General features: G+C 38.6%; 1 protein-coding gene across 1 annotated transcript in view; it reads left to right on the top strand.

Annotated features, from left to right (window-relative positions):
- Nucleotides 1–14241, top strand: part of LOC119517065 (cytochrome b-c1 complex subunit 2, mitochondrial) — a 72890-nt gene that overhangs the window by 53601 nt on the left and 5048 nt on the right. Inside the window, exon 11 of the mRNA XM_037813552.1 lies at nt 13059–13139. Within this exon, the coding sequence (XP_037669480.1) occupies nt 13059–13139 (81 nt within the window). The remainder of the gene's footprint in view (nt 1–13058; nt 13140–14241) is intronic.

Below are 14241 nucleotides of genomic sequence, written 5' to 3'. Positions count from 1 at the left end.
AACAATACAAGATGCCCATTATCACCACTGTTATTCAACATCGTACTGGAGTTCTTGCCAGAGCTACTAGGAGAGAAAAACAAAAAGAAATGAAAGTCATATAAGTTGAAAAGGAAGAAGTAAAAGTTTGCTATTTGCAGATGACATGATCCTATATTTGAAAAAAGAAAAACAAACAAACAAACCTGAAAAATCCACAGCAAAGCTTCTGGAACTAATAAACAAATTCAGCAAAGTGACAGGGTATAAGATCAACACCCAAAAATCATTAGTGTGTGTGCAAGTTTGAATGTGTTATGTCTCCCAGAATGCCATCATCTCTGATGTAACTTTTTGTAGACAGATGTATCAGTGTTGATTAAATTGTAATTCTTTGAGTGTTTCCATGGAGATGTGACCCACCCAACTGTGGGTGATTGGATAGTTTCTGTGGAGGTGTGGCCCCACACATTGAGCATAGACCTTGATTAGTTTATTAGAGCACTATATAAGCTCAGACAGAAGGAGGGAGCTTGCTGTAGCCAAGAGGGACACTTTGAGGAATGCACAGGGGCTGAGAGAGGAGCTGCAGATGAGAGACGTTTGAAGACGGCCATTGAAAGCAGATTTTTACTACGGAGAAGCTAAGAGAGGACAAATGTCCCAAAAGCAACTAAGAAGTGACATTTTGGAAAGAAGCTGAAGCCTAGAGAAGAACATCCTGGGAGAAAGATACTTTGAAACCAGAACTCCAGAGCAGACATGCCTTCCCAACTAACAGAGGTTTTCCGACCATTGGCCATCCTCCATTGAAGGTACCCAATTGTTGATGCCATACCTTGGACACTTTATGGCCTTAAGACTATAACTGTGTAGCCAGATAAACCCCCTTTATAAAAGCCAATCCATTTCTGGTGTTTTGCATCCCGGCAGCATTAGCAAACTAGAATGGTGTGTCTGTACACTAGTACTGAACAATCAGAAGAAGAAATCAAGAAAAAAACTCCATTTACAATTGCAGCTAAAAGAATCAAATATCTAGGAATAAATCTAACCAAAGATGTAAAGACTTGTCCACAGAAAACCACAAAACATTGCTAAAAGAAATCAAAGAACTATATCAGTTGAAGGACATTTTGTGTTCATGATCCAGAAGACTAAATATTGGTAATGTCAATTTGACCCAAACCTATTTACAGATTCAACCTATTCCCAATCAAAATTCCATCTTTGCAGAAATGGAAAACCAGTCATCAAATTTATATCAAAGGGTAAGGGGCCCCAAATAGCCAAAGGCATCTTGAAAAAAAAAAATTGGAAGGTTCACACTCCCTGATTGTAAAACTTACTAGATATCCACAGTAATGAAAACAATATGGTACTGGCACAAGAATAGAGTACAGACAAATGGAATCAAATTGAGTGCTCAGAAATCAGTCCTCACATTTGTAGCCAACTGATTTTTGACAAGACCACTCGATTGAGAAAGAATATTCTCTTCAACAAGTGGTGCTGGGAAAACGGTCTCCATTTGCAAAAGAATGAAGGAGGACCCTTACCTCACACCATATATAAAAACTAACTCAAAATGGATCAAAGACCTAAATAGATGAGCCAGAACTATCAAATTCCTAGAAGAAAATGTAGGGAAGCATCTTCAGGACCATGTGTTAGGCAGTGGTTTCTCAGCCTTTACACCAGAAGCACAAGCAGCAAAAGGAAAAGTAGATAAATGGGATCTCATTAAAATTATAAACTTTTCTGCCTCAAAGGATTTTATCAAGAAGGTAAAATGACGACCTCCACAGTGGGAAAAAATATTTGGAAACTACATCTCCAATAAGGGATTAATATCCAGAATATAATGAAATCCTTCAACTCAACAATAAAAAGATAAATAACCCAATTTAAAAATGGGCAAAAGATTTGAATAGACATTTCTCCAAAGAAGACATAAATGGCCAAAAAGCACATAAAAAGCACATGAATAGATGCTTGTCATCATTAGCCATTAGGAAAATGCAAATCAAAACCACAGTGAGATAACATTTTACACCTAGTGGAATGGTGTTCTGGTTTGCTAAAGCTGCCTAAATGCAAAATACCAGACATTGATTGGCTTTTACGATGGGAGGTTATTAGTTCACAAATTTACAGTTCTAAGGCCATGAACATGTCCCAATTAAGGCATCAACAGTACAATACCTTCTCTGAAGGAAGGCTGATGGCATCTGGGGTTCCTCTGTCACATGGGAAGGCACATGGCCGGAGTCTGCTGGTCCTCTCCCGGGTTTAGCTTCTGGTTTCCATGGCTTTCTCTAAAACGTCTCTGGGCTTCTGTCTTAGCTTCTCCCCGGGGGCAAACTCTGGATTACATATCTTAGCTTCTCTGAGTTTTCTTCAGAATGTCTCTCATAGAGGACTACAGTAAGGACAGTTAAGACCCATTTGATTGGACAGGGTCACATGTCCATGGAAACAATCTAATCAGTAGGTCTGCCCCTACAAATTAGATTTAAAAAAAACATACTCTTCCTGGGATGAGCCTGGACCTAGCATCATAGGATTGAGAAAATCGTCTTGACCAAAAGGGGGAAGAGAAATGAAACAAATGAAACAAAATAAAATTGCAGTGGCTGAGAGATTTCAAATGGAGTCGAGAGGTCACTCTGGAGGGTATTCTTACATGCTATATAGATATCCCTTTTCAGTTTTTAGTATATTGGAATAGCTAGAAGGAAATACCTGAAACTGTTGAACTACAACCCAGTAGCCTTGATTCTTTAAGATGATTGGACCGAGGCGGGGCAAGATGGCGGACTGGTGAGCTGTATGTTTTAGTTACTCCTCCAGGAAAGTAGGTAGAAAGCCAGGAACTGCGTGGACTGGGCTCCACAGAGCAATCTGACTTTGGGCATACTTCATACAACACTCATGAAAACGTGGAACTGCTGAGATCAGCGAAACCTGTAAGTTTTTGTGGCCAGGGGACCCAAACCCCTCCCTGCCAGGCTCAGTCCCGTGGGAGGAGGGGCTGTCAGCTCCGGGAAGGAGAAGGGAGAACTGCAGTGGCAGCCCTTATCGGAAACTCATTCTACTGATCCAAACTCCAACCATAGATAGACTGAGACCAGACACCACAGAATCTGAGAGCAGCCAGCCCAGCAGAGAGGAGACAGGCATAGAAAATAACAGCACGAAAAACTCCAAAATAAAAGTGGAGGATTTTTGGAGTTCTGGTGAACACAGAAAGGGGAAGGGCAGAGCTCAGGCCCTGAGGCTCATATGCAAATCCCGACTAAAAGCTGATCTCTCTGCCCTGTGAACCTTTCCTTAATGGCCCTAATTGCTTTCTCTCTTTGCATTTCAATAACACGTTAGATCTGTGAGGAGGGCCCTTTTTTTTTTTTTAATCCTTTTTTCTTTTTCTAAAACAATTACTCTAAGAAGCCCAATACAGAAAGCCTCAAAGACTTGCAATTTCGGCAGGTCGAGACAAGAGCAGAACTAAGAGAGCTCTGAGACAAAAGGCAATAATCCAGTGGCTGAGAAAATTCACTAAACACCACAACTTCCCAGGAAAAGGGGGGTGTCCACTCACAGCCATCATCCTGGTGGACAGGAAACACTCCTGCCCATCGCCAGCCCCATAGCCCAGAGCTGCCCCAGACAACGCAGTGTGACGGAAGTGCTTCAAATAACAGGCACACACCACAAAACTGGGCGTGGACATTAGCCTTCCCTGCACCCTCAGCTGATTGTCCCGGAGTTGGGAAGGTGGAGCAGTGTGAATTAACAAAGCCCCATTCAGCCATCATTTCAGCAGACTAGGAGCCTCCCTACACAGCCCAGCAGCCCAGAACTGCCCTGGGGGGACGGCACTCACCTGTGACATAGCACAGTCATCCCTCAACAGAGGACCAGGGGGTGCACAGCCTGGAAGAGGGACTCACTCGCAACTCTCAGGACCCATACACCACTACCAAGGACTTGTGGGTCAGTGGCAGAGACAAACTGTGGCAGGACTGAACTGAAGGATTAGACTATTGCAGCAGCTTTAAAACTCCAGGATCAACAGGGAGATTTGTTAGAGCCACACCCCCTCCCTGACCACCCAGAAACACCCCACATACAGGGCGGGCAACACCAACTACACATGCAAGCTTGGTACAGCAATTGGACCCCACAAGACTCACTCCCCCACTCACCACAAAGGCAAAGCAGGGGAGAACTGGCTTGTGGAGAACAGGTGGCTCGTGGACGCCACCTGCTGGTTAGTTAGAGAAAGTGTACTCCACGAAGCTGTAGATCTGATAAATTAGAGATAAGGACTTCAATTGGTCTACAAATCCTAAAAGAACCCTATCAAGTTCAGCAAATGCCAAGAGGCCAAAAACAACAGAAAATTATAAAGCATATGAAAAAACCAGACGATATGGATAACCCAAGCCCAAGCACCCAAATCAAAAGACCAGAAGAGACACAGCACCTAGAGCAGCTACTCAAAGAACTAAAGATGAACAATGAGACCATAGTACAAGATACAAAGGATATCAAGAAGACCCTAGAAGAGCATAAAGAAGACATTGCAAGACTAAATAAAAAAATAGATAATCTTATGGAAATTAAAGAAACTGTTGACCAAATTAAAAAGATTCTGGACACTCATACTACAAGACTAGAGGAAGCTGAACAACGAATCAGTGACCTCGAAGATGACAGAATGGAAAATGAAAGCATAAAAGAAAGAATGGGGAAAAAAATTGAAAAAATCGAAACAGACCTCAGGGATATGATAGGTAATATAAAACGTCTGAATATAAGACTCATTGGTGTCCCAGAAGGGGAAGAAAAGGGTAAAGGTCTAGGAAGAGTATTCAAAGAAATTGTTGGGGAAAACTTCCCAAATCTTCTAAACAACATAAATACCAAATCATAAATGCCCAGTGAACTCCAAATAGAATAAATCCAAATAAACCCACTCCGAGACATATTCTGATCACACTGTCAAACACGGAAGAGAAGGAGCAAGTTCTGAAAGCAGCAAGAGAAAAGCAGTTCACCACATACAAAGGAAACAGCATAAGACTAAGTAGTGACTACTCAGCAGCCACCATGGAGGCGAGAAGGCAGTGGCACGATATATTTAAAATTCTGAGAGAAAAATTTCCAGCCAAGAATACTTTATCCAGCAAAGCTCTCCTTCAAATTTGAGGGAGAGCTTAAATTTTTCACAGACAAACAAATGCTGAGAGAATTTGCTAACAAGAGACCTGCCTTACTGGAGATACTAAAGGGAGCCCTACAGACAGAGAAACAAAGACAGGAGAGAGACTTGGAGAAAGGTTCAGTACTAAAGAGATTCGGTATGGGTACAATAAAGGATATTAATAGAGAGAGGGGAAAAATATATATGACAAACATAAACCAAAGGATACGATGGCTGATTCAAGAAATGCCTTCACTTTTATAACATTGAACGTAAATGGATTAAACTCCCAAATTAAAAGATATAGATTCGCAGAATGGATCAAAACAAATGAACCATCAATATGTTGCATACAAGAGACTCATCTTAGACACAGGGACACAAAGAAATTGAAAGTGAAAGGATGGAAAAAAATATTTCATGCAAGCTACAGCCAAAAGAAAGCAGGTGTAGCAATAGTAATCTCAGATAAAATAGACTTTAAATTCAGGGATGTTTTGAGAGACAAAGAAGGCTACTACATACTAATAAAAGGGGCAATTCAACAAGAAGAAATAACAATCATAAATGTTTATGCACCCAATCAAGGTGCCCCAAAATACATGAGACAAGCACTGGTAAAACTAAGGAAGCAATTGATGTTTCCACAATAATTGTGGGAGACTTCAACACATCACTCTCTCCTATAGATAGATCAACCAGACAGAAGACCAATAAGGAAATTGAAAATCTAAACAATCTGATAAATCAATTAGAGTTAACAGACATATACAGAACTTTACATCCCAAATCACCGGGATACACATACTTTTCTAGTGCTCACGGAACTTTCTCCAGAATAGATCATATGCTGGGACATAAAACAAGCCTCAATAAATTAAAAAAGATTGAAATTATTCAAAGCACATTCTCTGACCACAATGGAATGCAATTAGAAGTCAATAACCATCAGAGACTTAGAAAATTCACAAATACCTGGAGGTTACACAACACACTCCTAAACAATCACTGGGTTAAAGAAGAAATAGCAAGAGAAATTGCTAAATATATAGAGATGAATGAAAATGAGAACACAACATACCAAAACCTATGGGATGCAGCAAAAGCAGTACTGAGGGGGAAATTTATAGCACTAAACGCATATATTAAAAAGGAAGAAAGAGCCAAAATCAAAGAACTAATGGATCAACTGAAGAAGCTAGAAACTGAACAGCAAACCAATCCTCAACCAAGTAGAAGAAAAGAAATAACAAGGATTAAAGCAGAAATAAATGACATAGAGAACAAAAAAACAATAGAGGGGATAAATATCACCAAAAGTTGGTTCTTTGAGAAGATCAACAAGATTCACAAGCCCCTAGCTAGACTGACAAAATCAAAAAGAGAGAAGACCCATATAAACAAAATAGTAAATGAAAACGGTGACATAACTGCATATCCTGAAGAAATTAAAAAAATTATAAGAGGATACTATGAACAACTGTATGGCAACAAACTGGATAATGTAGAGGAAATGGACAATTTCCTGGAAACATATGAACAACCTAGACTGACCAGAGAAGAAATAGAAGACCTCAATCAACCCATCACAAGCAAAGAGATCCAATCAGTCATCAAAAATCTTCCCACAAATAAAAGCCCAGGGCCAGATGGCTTCACAGGGGAATTCTACCAAACTTTCCAGAAAGAACTGACACCAATGTTACTCAAACTCTTTCAAAACATTGAAGAAAATGGAACTCTACCTAACTCATTTTATGAAGCTAACATCAATCTAATAACAAAACCAGGCAAAGATGCTACAAAAAAGGAAAACTACCAGCCAATCTTCCTAATGAATATAGATGCAAAAATCCTCAACCAAATACTTGCAAATCGAATCCAAAGACACATTAAAAAAATCATACACCATGACCAAGTGGGGTTCATTCCAGGCATGCAAGGATGGTTCAACATAAGAAAATCAATCAATGTATTACAACACATTAACAAGTCAAAAGGGAAAAATCAAGTGATCATCTCAATAGATGCTGAAAAAGCATTTGACAAAATCCAACATCCGTTTTTGATAAAAACACTTCAAAAGGTAGGAATTGAAGGAAACTTCCTCAATATGATAAACAGCATATATGAAAAACCCACAGCCAGCATAGTACTCAATGGTGAGAGACTGAAAGCCTTCCCTCTAATATCAGGAACAAGACAAAGATGCCCACTGTCACCACTGTTATTCAACATTGTGCTGGAAGTGCTAGCCAGGGCAATCCAGCAAGACAAAGAAATAAAAGGCATCCACATTGGAAAAGAAGAAGTAAAACTGTCATTGTTTGCAGATGATATGATCTTATACCTGGAAAACCCTGAGAAATCGATGATACAGCTACTAGAGCTAATAAGCAAATTTAGCAAAGTAGCGGGATACAAGATTAATGCACATAAGTCAGTAATGTTTGTATATGCTAGAAATGAACAAACTGAAGAGACACTCAAGAAAAAGATACCATTTTCAATAGCAACTGAATAAATCAAGTACCTAGGAATAAACTTAACCAAAGATGTAAAAGACCTATACAAAGAAAACTACATAACTCTACTAAAAGAAATAGAAGGGGACCTTAGAAGATGGAAAAATATTCTGTGTTCATGAATAGGAAGGCTAAATGTCATTAAGATGTCAATTCTACCCAAACGCATCTACAGATTCAATGCAATCCCAATCAAAATTCCAACAACCTACTTTGCAGACTTGGAAAAGCTAGTTATCAAATTTATTTGGAAAGGGAAGATGCCTCGAATTGCTAAAGACACTCTAAAAAAGAAAAACAAAGTGGGAGGACTTACACTCCCTGACTTTGAAGCTTATTATAAAGCCACAGTAGTGAAAACAGCATGGTACTGGCACAAAGATAGACATATAGATCAATGGAATCGAATTGAGAATTCGGAGATAGACCCCCAGATCTATGGCCGACTGATCTTTGATAAGGCCCCCAAAGTCACTGAACTGAGTCATAATGGTCTTTTCAACAAATGGGGCTGGGAGAGTTGGATATCCATATCCAAAAGAATGAAAATGGGCCCCTACCTCACACCCTACACAAAAATTAACTCAAAATGGACGAAAGATCTCAATATAAAAGAAAGTACCATAAAACTACTGGAAGATAGTGTAGGAAAACATCTTTAAGACCTTGTATTAGGTGGACACTTCCTAGACTTTACACCCAAAGCACAAGCAACAAAAGAAAGAATAGATAAATGGGAACTCCTCAAGCTTAGAAGTTTCTGCACCTCAAAGGAATTTCTCAAAAAGGTAAAGAGGCAGCCAACTCAATGGGAAAAAATTTTTGGAAACCATGTATCTGACAAAAGACTGATATCTTGCATATATAAAGAAATCCTACAACTCAATGACAATAGTACAGACAGCCCAATTATAAAATGGGCAAAAGATATGAAAAGACAGTTCTCTGAAGAGGAAATACAAATGGCCAAGAAACACATGAAAAAATGTTCAGCTTCACTAGCTATTAGAGAGATGCAAATTAAGACCACAATGAGATACCATCTCACACCGATTAGAATGGCTGCCATTAAACAAACAGGAAACTACAAATGCTGGAGGGGATGTGGAGAAATTGGAACTCTTATTCATTGTTGGTGGGACTGTATAATGGTTCAGCCACTCTGGAAGTCAGTCTGGCAGTTCCTTAGAAAACTAGATATAGAGTTACCATTCGATCCAGCGATTGCACTTCTCAGTATATACCCGGAAGATCGGAAAGCAGTGACACGAACAGTTATCTGCACACCAGTGTTCATAGCAGCATTATTCACAATTGCCAAGAGATGGAAACAACCCAAATGTCCTTCAACAGATGAGTGGATAAATAAAATGTGGTATATACACACGATGGAATACTACATGGCAGTAAGAAGGAACAATCTGGTGAAACATATGACAACATGGATGAACCTTGAAGACATAATGCTGAGCAAAATAAGCCAGGCACAAAAAGACAAATATTATATGCTACCACTAATGTGAACTTTGAAAAATGTAAAACAAATGGTTTATAATGTAGAATGTAGGGGAACTAGCAATAGAGAGCAATTAAGGAAGGGGGAACAAGAATCCAAGAACAGATAAGCTATTTAACGTTCTGGGGATGCCCAGAAATGACTATGGTCTGTTAATTTCTGGTGGATATATTAGGAACAAGTTCACAGAAATGTTGCTATATTAGGTAACTTTCTTGGGGTAAAGTAGGAACAGGTTGGAAGTAAAGCGGTTATCTTAGGTTAGTTGTCTTTTTCTTACTCCCTTGTTATGGTCTCTTTGAAATGTTCTTTTATTGTATGTTTTTTTTTTTGTTTTTTTTTTTTATACAGTTGATTTTAAAAGGGAAAAAAGTAAAAAAAAAAACAAGGAAAAAAATATGTAGAGCCCCCTTGAGGAGCCTGTGGAGAATGCAGGGGTATTGGCCTACCCCACCTCGGTGGTTGCTAACATGACCACAGACATAGGGGACTGGTGGTTTGATGGGTTGAGCCCTCTACCATAGGATTTACCCTTGGGAAGACGGTTGCTGCAAAGGAGAGGCTAGGCCTCCCTATAATTGTGCCTAAGAGCCTCCTCCCGTATGCCTTTTTGTTGTTCAGATGTGGCCCTCTCTCTCTAGCTAAGCCAACTTGAAAGGTGAAATCACTGCCCTCCCCCCAACGTGGGATCAGACACCCAGGGGAGTGAATCTCCCTGGCAATGTGGAATATGACTCCCGGGGAGGAATGTAGACCTGGCATCGTGGGACGGAGAACATCTCCTTGACCAAAAGGGGGATGTGAAAGGAAATGAAATAAGCTTCAGTGGCAGAGAGATTCCAAAAGGAGCCGAGAGGTCACTCTGGTGGGCACTCTTACGCACACTGTAGACAACCCTTTTTAGGTTCTAAAGAATTGGGGTAGCTGGTGGTGGATACCTGAAACTATCAAACTACAACCCAGAACCCATGAATCTCGAAGACAATTGTATAAAAATGTAGCTTATGAGGGGTGACAATGGGATTGGGAAAGCCATAAGGACCACACTCTACTTTGTCTAGTTTATGGATGGATGAGTAGAAAAATAGGGGAAGGAAACAAACAAACAGACAATGGTACCCAGTGTTCTTTTTTACTTCAATTGCTCTTTTTCACTTTAATTATTATTCTTGTTATTTTTGGGTGTGTGCTAATGAAGATGTCAGGGATTGATTTAGGTGATGAATGTACAACTATGTAATGGTATTGTGAACAATTGAATGTACGATTTGTTTTGTATGACTGCGTGGTATGTGAATATATCACAATAAAATGAAGATAAAAAAATTAAAAAAAAAAAAGATTGTATAACTATGTAGCTTATATGTTGTGACTGTGTAATTATGAAAACCTTGTGTCTCACACTCCCTTTTTCCAGTGTATGGACAGATGAGTAGAAAAATGAGGACAAAAATTAAGTGAAAAATAGTGTGGGAAGGGAGAGATGGAATGTTTTATTTGTTCTTTTTTACTTTTATTTTTATTCTTGCTTTTATTTTATTTGAGTAAGGAAAATGTTCAGATGATTGTGGTGATGACTACACAACTATATGATGTTATTGTGAACAATTGATTGTACACTGTGGATGGTTGTATGGTATATGAATATATCTCAATAAAACTGAATTTTAAATAAAAGAACATAGTCTTTTCTGGGATACATAATAGATTCAAACCAGCATAAATGGCTACTATTAAAAAAAATTGGAAGTGTTGGAGACAATGTGGAAAAATGGAAACATTCATTCATTTCTGGTGGAAATATAAAATGGTGCAGCCACTGTGGAAGACAATTTGGTAGTTCCTCAGAAAATTAAGCACAGAATTACCATATGACCTGGCAATCCCACTTCTAGATATTTACCCAAAAGGGTTGAAAGCAGAGGCCTGAACAGATATTTTCACACTGATGTTCGTAGCAGCATTATTCATAATTGCCAAAAGATGGAAGCAACCCAAGTGTCCATCAGCTAATGACTGGATAAACAAAATGTATATACACACAATGGAATATTATTCAGCTGTAAAAAGGAATGAATGTGACAACATGTATGAACCTTGAAGACATCATATTGAATGAAATAAGCCAGACACAAAAGGACAAATATTATAAGATGTCACTGATATGAAATAATTAGAATAAGCAAACTCATAGAGTCAAAACGAGAACACAGGTTACCAAGGATTGGAGAATAGGAAGTTAAGGCTTAAACTATAGAGAGTTTCTACTTGGGATGATGGAACAGTTTGGTAATGGATTGTGTTGAAGTAACACAACATTGTGGACCTAATTAATAGCACGGGATTGTATATTTGAATGTGGCCAAAAAGAGAAATTTTAGGTTGTGTATATGTTACTATAATTACAATTTTTAAAAAATATCCATGGAAATAGAGAACACAAACAGTGAACCCTGAGTTAAACCATGACTATAGTTAGTAATACAATTTTAAAAATGTGCTCTTTTTCACCACACCAGTGCAAGGTCTTAATAATAGGGTGGTATATGGGAATCCTGTATTTTATGCTTGGTGGTTCTATAAAACCACAACTACTGTTTTTTGAAAAAAAAGTAGGAAAAAAGGTAACTGTACTAAGCAGAAGGATTAAGCATTGTTCATAATTTAAACAGCAGTACATGGGACATGTTGGTTTATGCTTCAGTAAGTCTTTGGCCATTTGATACTTTTAACAGTGGGGATTAAAATCAACCTTCTGTTTTTATTCTGGTTTAATACTCAAATGGTAGTCTCAAACCCCACTTTTATAACAGGAGCCTTTTTTCATACGATTTTTCCCCTGCCCTACACAACACCAAAGTTAGCTTTTAAAGAACTTTTGAAGGCTTACTTGACTGTGGAACCCTTAGAATCTTCTACACAGAGCCTTAGGATTTCCTGGAGTACAATTTGAAAACTGTTATCTTAAATTAGTTCCAAGTTATATTTAGCTTCTGCTTTTTCATTTTCCTATTTCAGAAATGTGGCCAGAATTTGGAGTGTGTCTAGGATAATCTCAGAGTTATTAAACTTTAAATAATTGAAGCGTATATCTTCTTATGCTTTACATGGGTTGAAGCAGCGATTCTCAAACTTTAAGATGCAGAATAATCACCTGGAACACTAGTTTAAAATGTGAGCCATCCACAGCAATAGGAATCTGTAAATATGGGGCAGGAACCTGAAAGTCTGTATTTTTAGTGACCCATTCAAATGGTCCACAAAAACACCACAAAACACTGGTCTGGGCAATCAGGTTCATCTTCAGAAGCTTACGAACCTGCTCAGACTACAGACAGCGAGCAATACCCATGTTATCCAGAGGCTAATAGTCACTGAGCAGAAATGTTTCCCTAACCCTTTGATTTTGGTCTGTGGGAAAAGTGAATAAGAACTGGTAAAAAAGTCACACCAACCACAGAGCAAAGAAACCAGGTCTGTCTAATGTCAGCCCATGATCTGTACCACTCGGCCATACTGTGTCTGTGTTATAGTAATGTCTGCAGTGATCTTTAATCATGAAAAGTAGGTTTGAAAATACCCAGCAAAAAGGAAAGTGAACAGTCTGTTTTGAAAAGATTTAAATGAAAAAGGCAGTTAAAACAATTATACTTCGGAATGAGGTAACCTGTGTACAGAACACTTCAGTCCTTGACAGTAGAACTGGACAAGTGAAATATTAATTTCTTTTGCTTTTACTGTGAAGGTACAAGTTTTTGTCTAGGTAACTGTAGGGAAATTGTACTTGGTTTTACCTGGTAGAATAACTTAAAGTTTCATTATGTTTTAGGTTTCTGCTTTTAATGCCAGTTATTCGGATTCCGGACTGTTTGGGATTTATACTATCTCGCAGGCTGCAGCTGCTGGAGATGTAAGTTGCCAACCTACTCTCACTAACAAGTATTTTTTTGTGTTTTTTTTTTTTGTTTGTTTTGTTTTTTTCCTATTAACATATTTTTTAGTTAAAATATGGAATGTTTGGATGCCATGATTTATCAGAGCTTTGTGTAGTATAATAGCATCAAGGTGTACCCGCTGTGGGGTAACTTAAAAATGTATACTAATGCTTCCAGGCATATACAAATGCCTCCTTGGTGTTTTGGTTCTTTTTGGACAAGTACCATTGACTTGGCTCTGAGACATCCAAATTGAGAACTCAGGAGAGGTCAGGGCCAAGATATATCTATTTGGGAATCCTTAGTACAGAGATTATGTTAGAATCAGGGTTATGGTTGAAAGATTGTAGGAGGAAAACACAGAAGCTAAAGTTCTCTGACTAAGTGACTAGGGAAAGATGCCAGGTAAAAAGATGCCAGGTAAAAAGGGAAGGAAAGGAAGACACGTTGGTATCTTTGGAGGCAAAGAAAGAAAAAATTATTATATCCATTTTGATCCACTGGGAATTATTATCCCTTTAGTTACCACAGAGAAGTCTAGTAGAGTTGGTAAAGTAGGGCATCATTAGCAATCTTAGCAATTCTCACCAGAATGGTGGAAATGAGCTAAAATTTATAGTAGTTAAGGAATAAATGGGACTTAAGGAATGCACAGGTGGTGTAGGCTGTATTTTCATGGAGCTTAGACTTGCTGGGAGGAGGGGGTAGTTTTAGAAGAGTTTACATTGAGAGATTAAGTTGGAAGTGGCATGAATACTGTAAAAGAAAAAAACATTGGAGCAGATATAGAAGGTAGAAAATTACAAATATGTCAAGTCTGAAAAAGCCAGAGCAAGGGGGATCCAGAGTATATGTTAGCCTTGGACACAAAAGCTGATGTTGGGAGAAAAGGATGTTGGGAAGATGGGGAAGTACCTCCCTGGTGAAACAGAGTTTGGGTCATGTTTTGAAAGTTAAAGAGGAGAGGCAAGTTTGAAGAGAATAATGGTGTTTTAGGACAAAATTAATGGCTAGATGCTGAATGGGCGTCAGCAGAAGTTTGATGCCTCCATGAGATGAGTGAACATGAATTTATAG

This window comes from Choloepus didactylus, chromosome 21 (assembly GCF_015220235.1).
Source record: "Choloepus didactylus isolate mChoDid1 chromosome 21, mChoDid1.pri, whole genome shotgun sequence".
NCBI classification, from domain to species: domain Eukaryota; kingdom Metazoa; phylum Chordata; class Mammalia; order Pilosa; family Megalonychidae; genus Choloepus; species Choloepus didactylus.
The sequence above is the reverse complement of the archived record's forward strand: the minus strand, read 5'-3'. Positions and strand labels throughout refer to the sequence as shown.